This window comes from Panicum virgatum, chromosome 7K, assembly GCF_016808335.1.
Source record: "Panicum virgatum strain AP13 chromosome 7K, P.virgatum_v5, whole genome shotgun sequence".
Taxonomy (NCBI): Eukaryota; Viridiplantae; Streptophyta; class Magnoliopsida; order Poales; family Poaceae; genus Panicum; species Panicum virgatum.
This window is the reverse complement of record NC_053142.1, coordinates 2,610,542-2,618,554: the sequence shown is the minus strand read 5'-3', so window position 1 is coordinate 2,618,554 and position 8,013 is coordinate 2,610,542. Positions and strand designations below refer to the sequence as shown.

General features: G+C 45.2%; 1 protein-coding gene across 1 annotated transcript; it reads left to right on the top strand.

Annotated features, from left to right (window-relative positions):
* The first annotated feature begins 3,311 nt into the window (after positions 1 to 3,311).
* Positions 3,312 to 6,764, top strand: LOC120639558 (rhomboid-like protein 19). Its single transcript, XM_039915413.1, has 8 exons — positions 3,312 to 3,717; positions 4,135 to 4,253; positions 4,354 to 4,414; positions 4,727 to 4,893; positions 5,317 to 5,431; positions 5,572 to 5,774; positions 5,857 to 5,967; positions 6,278 to 6,764. The coding sequence occupies exons 1-8, from the start codon at positions 3,634 to 3,636 to the stop codon at positions 6,372 to 6,374; spliced, it is 957 nt and encodes a 318-aa protein (XP_039771347.1). The 5' UTR covers positions 3,312 to 3,633; the 3' UTR covers positions 6,375 to 6,764.
* The last annotated feature ends 1,249 nt before the right edge of the window (positions 6,765 to 8,013 follow it).

Here is an 8,013-nt window from a genome sequence, read left to right as displayed (position 1 = left end):
GAACAGAGCAAGCGACACAACGGGCAGATGAACCAGGAATGCAAGCATCAGCATGGAACGGAAGAACAAACTCCCAATCCGATGAATTGGGAACTCATAGGACAGTACAGATCTAGAGCTTACCTCAGGAGCGAAGAACACAGGGGCAATGGAGGAGGCGCTCCGCGCTTGTATGGGAGGGCGGCGGGAGGAGGAAACCGTCAGTGCGGCCCAACCGGCCGCCGGTCAGCCGGCCGCCGGTCCGCCGGCGCATTCGCCGGCGGCGAGGTCCCCCTCCGCTGACGGCGGCGCCGGCCCCTTCCGGAACCCTTCACCGCCTCCGGCAAATGGAGATGAAAACAAAAAGGAGCGCAGCAGGAGACTGTGCCGTCCGCGGAGACGGTTTCAGCGGGTCTCGCTTAGGCCCACAGGAGGGAGAGGCGGTGTGCTGTATTTTTTTTTGGAGTATGGCGGGCCCGAGCCGCGGCGACCGAGGAAGGCGCAAGGCGGTGCCGGAGAAAGCAGGGCCCGCGTCGGGCGTCCCTCCCCATCGGCGGTTCGAGGACGTGGCGAGGCAAGCGACGTGTCGACCCGTGAGTGGAACGAAGTGCTTCCAGGAGCACTCCGAAGCCTCCGTTTCCAGGGTGTATAGAAGATAGAGTATTTGTAATCTCTTGGGCGGAGCCCCTTTGTAATTGTAAGCTTGTGACTTGTGCGCAGTCTGTATTCGGCCTTTTGCGGAGGATGTGAAAAGTTGTCTGTAACTCGTGGTTTTTGAGGATATGAGAAGGTGTTTGTGACCCCTGTTTGCTGACACTTCGGTCATGCGCGATGTGTAGTTTGAGCGCGAAGTGCTACCCTCTCCCCTTCGCGCATGACTGAAGGGTTGGGAAATGTTATAAGGCTTGTTGGCTATCTCGCCGTTTGACTGATTATCCCTTGGGGAACGTGACGCACCACCCTCCCTTGCGTAGACACTGGATGAGCGTGCTATCAATATGTGCTTTAGTGCTCCATTCGCACAATACTTTCATTTGCAAAGCGCCATCCCCTTTTGCTCGAACGGGATGCTGAAGCATTGGTTTCAATACCGCTGAAGTACAAAATGTTTTTTGAGAATGATATAGTTTTTGGTGGCCTATACACTTCATTGCAGCAACAAAAGATTCATGCCAGCAAAAAAACAAAAAGTTCATGCCAGAAATATTAAAGTGGTTTGTGACATCCTGAGATCGACATCTGCCCAACTCACTCACACCCAACCATGCTTAGTCTTCTTTTCGCAAAACAAAAATAATTAGTCTACACCGTTCTCAATCTTTTCATTTTCTTTTCTATTCGGAATATAGCCCATGTCTCATTTTTACAAATTTAATTTAACTTGACCTATCATAACGACTATAGAGGCAGCTAGCAATTGGGAATGCAAGAGAAGACGATGCTATACATTCTGTCTGTAGTGCCAGCGATTTGTGAATGCCAATAAAAGCAAAGGGATGATACAGTGGCTGTTAATTATGCAGCCCGGGGCTCACGTGGTGAGCACTCCGTAGCTGTTCCCCTAAAAGAGATAAACCATTATATATTAGGAGTTTAGGAGTATCCACTATGGAGCAAACAGAACCCAAAATAATCTAACACGACCACGTGGTTGGTTGTTTAGCACGGAGGGAGTTCTTTTTTTCTCTTGGGGTTAAAGGTATTGAAAAATCTAGCGATGCGACCTAGCTAACAAGTACATAACAAAAACAACAAAACAAGGCACAAGATAATAAGGGGAAATGATACACTTTGAGAAACATAATTTTGGAGGTGCTGCTGCTCTGTTTTTTTAAAGAAAGACAAACCATACAGCTTTTATATAGTTATGAAAAGAGGATTAAACTCAGGAATCTCTAACACGATAAAACGAGAGGAATACTACAACCCCCAGCAATCTCACAACGGTCAGCCACAGCAACAGTACAATAACCGAGTTTTCAAAAACAAAAAAAAGGCTGCGAGACATCCACGTATAATACATTGTTTACTAAGAAACTTTGGTAATTAATTGCAACGCTCTACTATGATGATATGAGAGGCTCAGGGCGTCTCCAGGAATTTGGGTCCCCATGTGACATGGAATATAGAGTCCTAAAAATATTAAAATACATATAACTTTGCACAATTATATAACTCAATTAATCAAACAATTAGCAATCTTCACAATTAATTTCACAATTGAAACAATTCGAATAACACATGCATATGTACGAGAATTAGTTGTGCTGTTTTGGGCTAGGTGTGGTCAAAATTCAGCATCACATTCTTCAACTCACATCAGTGGTCTCTTGAAATGTAAATTGTTGTTGACTGTCGCCACCCTTACAAATTGTATCCGTCACTTCATGAGATGCATCATGGGCAGCGGTGATGGCCTACGAGATTGATGATCGACAATCGTGACTTGCAAGTTCGCGACAACCGACAACGCCGGCGGAATGCCCAAAGGACACAGTACTTGATGGAGACGACGCTCCTTGCGACGATTTAGTTGCCGCAAATGTGCCGGAAGGCCAATAGAATGTGATGGATGGATTAATAGATCTTGCATTGTCAAAATTTAAGGGCTCGGAGTGGTCGCCCACCTCGCTCCAGGTCATCGACGAACCTAGAGAGTAGCAAACACTATAATTTTAAGTAAATGTGAAAAGATAGTTGTGGTAAATGAATCTAAAAAAAGCGTCGTTGCGATGCACAGAACTATGTACTACAAGTAGTGGAATATGTTTTTATGCAAACTATTTTAGAAAAAAGTCCGATTTACACCTTCAAACATTCAAAACTTCGACTACGAAATCGGACAATAGAAACCATCCAACTGTTGTTAATTTTGATTTTTTAGATCTAATTAAATTCTTTTTACAAAAATACGAAACCACCTTTGAAACCACACTAAAGGCCAAATTTGCCTAGTTTCGATAGTTAGATGGGTTCTGTTATCCGAATTTATAATTAAATACTAAAAATTAGATTTTTATAATAGTTCGAGGGTGCAAATTGGAGCTCTCCCTATTTTTTTATGGTACGAAAATATGTTAGCGCGTTATAGTTGAAGTTTAGTTATACTTCTCCTTAATTTAATACTTGCAATTGCATATCTTATCTGTGATTATGTCATACGAATAATTGGCGCATTTTACCTGTTTCGATTGACCGGAAGAAAACTACTGGAGCGCCTACCAGTGGTTGGCCTTGTTTGACTTGGTTGGAGCGAGAAAGTAAGATATTGGTAGTTGATTAATGGCGGAGGCGGGCCCACTTGGATAAAAATCAATGGAGAGGGAGGTTAGCGAAAAGGACACGATGAGTTTGGGACACGGACGGAAGGAGAGGCAGCTTCTCTCCTCCCCCTTCCCCCCTCTCGCTTTCTGCCGTCAGTGTGCTGTTGGCTGAGCACACGAGCGGAGCAAGGGAAGGCAAGGGAAGGGAAGCTTTGAGGAGGAGGAAGCAGAGGGGTTGGGTTGACCGGAGCGGAGTAGTGGAGTGACCCCCAACAACCCTCCCACCTCCCCCTCTCTTATTGCCACCGCTCCACGTCTCCACCAAACAAGGCAGCAAGAAGAGATTGGCAGCTCGGGGAGGGGGGAGATCTGCGGGCAACCTTCTTCAGTGATGATGGAGAGCCAGCCGCTGCAGGAACCTACGGCCACGGCCCCGGCCGCCGGAGAAGAAACAGCCGGAGCGCCGCCCGCCGTCGTAAGCCCCGCTTCCTTCCTTTGCCTGTCCTTCTTGCTCTTCTTGGTCGCTCGCACGCTCGCTGCCAGTTGAGCTTGCCGGGCTACCGAATCCTTGCCATTCCGGCGATTGGATGGATCTCGAGTTGATAGCTTCGGCCAGCCCGGAGATCTGGTGCTTCGCCCTGTCCTACCAACTCGTCCCACCAACCTCACTCGCGAGATCTGGTGGGATAGTTTCGGGATCTGGGGAGCTCGCGGCGTTGACTGGTGTTGAGGAGAAGCAGCACGGCATCGCCATGACCGAGCCTTTCATTCATTTTTGCTCGCATCATTGTCTGTCGCTTGGTCCTCGTGGGATTCAGATCTGCGTGTCTTTGCTGCTGTACTGCAAGTCTGCAACTGCCGCGTGCCTGCTGACGCTTGCTGCTTCTTGCAGGTCCCCGGCAAGGAGTTCACCCGCACCTGCAAGGGCCTCGTCGTCCTGCTCATCGGCGGATACGTGCTGCTGCAGCTCCTCCCCTCGTCACTTAACTACCTCGCTATCATCCCCTCAAAGTACCTACTACTTGCCTGGATAAACCACGACGCACAAAGAAACTGCTTTTTCCGCACCAGAGTAGTACATTTCTTCTAAGCTTGTTCCGACTTTTTGCAGGACAATCCCGTACGTATGGACTGTCTTCACGGCTGGTTACATCGAACAAGTCCTTCCAGGGGTGAGCTCAATTCCTTCCAAATTGTACTACTATGCAATCTTTGATTGCAAATTTGGACTTCATGGCTGTGAAATGCTTGTACCATCTTAAGTACTTTTCCTATAACGCTGCAAACTAAGCATTACAGCTCAAGCACAAGTGTGCTGTTGAAATTCATTTATCGAATTGCAAGTAGCATTACTGTGATATTTATTACCTTATCATGATTAATAAGTAATAGAAAGGGAGAGTGGCATTACTCAACACCATAAATCAGGATCATTTCCTTTGTCATATGACTTGTTGTAACAAAAAAAAATCTTGCTTTTACAGGCTATCGGCAGTTCTCTTGGTCTTCTCTTCTGCGGGAAGGACATCGAACCAGTATGGGGCCGCAAGGAGTTCCTGAAGTTCGTTATTTTGGTCAACTCCATATGTGGAATCCTTGCATTCTGCTTTGCTATTGGACTCTACTATGTCACAGGAAAGGAGAGCTTCCTGTAAGTTTCAAGCCAACATTCAGCTCTGAATGGATGTGTCTACATCTCATTTCTCATTAGCCATTTACCTGGCAGGCTTGGCACAAGACTTCATAGTTCCGTTTGATGTGCTTATTGCCCTTGTCTTCTATTTGTGTAAAATTGGTCAATCAATGTGCTAGTATTTGTCAACATTTGCCTCTATTGAGTAAAACCACACTCTTAAGCCTGCTTGTAAGAAATATATTACTAACTGATAGCATGATATCACACAGCTACTCATCTAGTCAATAACGAATATTCTTTGGACATATTGATCACACACTAGTACAATTGTTATTTTTGCACCATTCGAGTTACTGGGTTACACAGTAACATAGTACCATGTAGGTTCCTGTCTGAAATATGGTACATCACCTGACCTTGCTGTGCCATGCCATGCAGTGTCACACCACTTTCTGGTTTCCATGGTTGCCTCGCTGGCTTTCTTGTGGCCCTGAAGCAGCTGTTACCAAACCTTGAGCTCCCCATGTGCTTTTTCTGGAAAATAAAGGCAAAGGTATATTAATTAACTACTCTATTGCGAGTACTAAGCCTACAGTTGTATTATACCATTGTAATGGTATACTTCTTCAGCAGCAAGTTAACAAGTTTGTTGATGTTGAGCTCTCTTATCTCTTTGTTCTCTTGCTACTGCAGTGGATGCCATTCTTTGTTGTATGTTTCTCAAGCATCATGGCCTTCATCGTGCCTGATTCCATTAACTTCCTACCAACTTTGGTGTCCGGGATGTATGTCAGCTGGCTTTATCTTAGATACTTCCAAAGGAACCCACTGACTGGACTTAGGGGTGATCCAAGTGATGACTTCTCCTTCCCCAGTTTGTTCCCAGCTGCCATGCGGTAAACTTCTGATCCCCCTGCATCAGCAAGTACTCACTTATTCATGCCACTTTTGACAACATCACCCTTTCCCCCCTTGCAGACCAGTGACAGATCCTGTCGCCAATCTGTTTGATAGGATGCTGTGTGCAAGGTCTAGGCCTTCCGAAGTGGCCCTCCCAGTTTCAGATCCTACCAAGGCTTCAAGAAGAAGGTATATAAGTTTTCCTTTAGTTAGGTGGGATGGTGGTACATACCAGTCATACTTTTTGCTCTCACTTTTCCGTGATTGTAATGGTTGGTAGTAATACACTAAGACTGGGAGTGATTCCTGTCGATGGTATTAATTTATATTTCTGCTTATGCTAGTATCAGAACAGTAGCGTTAAACTATGGCATAGAACCAGTCATTTGTGTCTTCAATAAGCTATGATGCTGTGAGACTGAAAATTTGAGCCATGACATCACAAAAAGATTTTTTTTTATCAGTTCAAAAGCTCACCAATCCAATTTAACATTTACAGGGAGCGTGGCGAGAGGGTGCTGGAGGAAAGGTTGGCTGGCGATCATGCTGCTGACACAGAAGCCCCAGCTCGCGGCCACGGCACCGCTGAAGATTGAGAACTTCCTCCACCCCAAAACCTTAAAAAGGAGCCACGGGTTCCCTCCACCATCGCAACTCTCCAAATCTGTGTTCTGGAGAGTGCATTCAGTTTACGGAACAAATAATATGATGTCTTACTCCTTTTTGTTTCTTCGTTTGCGAAGATTTATTGGTTAAATTGTGTTCTAGTCCGATTATTATTATTACAGTGAAAGAAGAAAAGAGTGACATTCCTCGTCAGATGTAATGTAGAAAGAATGGCTTGTCAGGATCAATATTGAGGTGATTTTTTCTAGTGAACATGATTTGTGTGGATATTAGGGTTCACATAAGAAAATGGTGCGCTGAATTTTGTGGCCTTATGCTGTAGATTCATCAAGAACTTAATATTGGTTTGCCCCCTTTTCTGAAAGAAGGTACTTGAGTTCAGATTTGTAGCAGAGTTCAGGAACCTGTCAAGATGGAGTCCTATATATTCTTCCTACATGATGAAGTAATGCAGAGCCACGGATAACATCAAATTTGCCCCCAACGATTTGCATAGGTTATCTCATCTGACACAAGTCCACAACTACACTTGATATTACACATGCACATGGATTGGATTTGGCCAAACATGGTACGGTCCAACGCCACTATGTATTCCTACTTACGTAAAATTTTGGGGCCCATGGCCCTACCGGCAGAGTTAGACAAGGTAGGTCATGATTTATATTTTTCTGAGTTATGATGACCAAATTGATATACACTGATAAATACAATTGCCATTCACGTATTTTACAAGATAAAATATGCTTGGTATTTTTACTGATAGAAGTGGTATTGCGTAAATCCGTCTGCCTGGTCCCTCCATCCTAAAAAGAATGCAACTTCCACTTTTTGAGAATTCAAATAATTTTAAATTTGATAAAATTTATTCAAAATAGTACACATTCATGTTACAAAATAAATATTGTCGTGGTGCTGCAAACCACAGCCGGGTGGCGGAAGGCACCCGCCCTAGCCCAGAGGGTGTGTACTCAGGGGTTAGCTAGTCCTAGATCGATCTCACTCAAGAACACGATGAACACAGCAAGATTTAGAGTGGTTCGGGCCGCCGGAGCGTAATACCCTACGTCCACTATGTGTTGTATTGCCTTCCCTCGAGAGAGTTCGAGAGAGCTTGTGTGCTGTGTGTCCGTTCGAGCCTGTAGTGCATAGCGAGCGCCTCCCTTTTATATTTCAAGGGAGGCGCGTACATGGCTGTTGGGTCCCCGACAGGTGGGCCCAACGATGTAGTATAAAATAACGTACTGTTCATACATTATGGCGTCGCAGGCAAAGGAGATCTCTCTCCTGGATTCCCTTGCCTGCTCTTGGAGTCCCTCGTTCATCATGTCCAGGCGCTGTCTTGTCGGGACGGTGCCAAACATAGCTAGTGGCGCAAGGTTAACCTAACCGGTGGGAACCGGTCCGGTTTGACCGGTTACCGGTCAAACCGGTCCGGTCCGGTTCCGGTTCCGGCCGGTACCCTACCGGCCAAAATTCAAATTTTAAATTTGAATTCAAAAAATGAAAAATTCCCAAAAAATTTCTAAAAATACTTCAAGGTGTGATGAATCTAATGGTATCAAATTTTCTCAAAAATTCATTCATTTAGTATAGTTTGTGAGAATT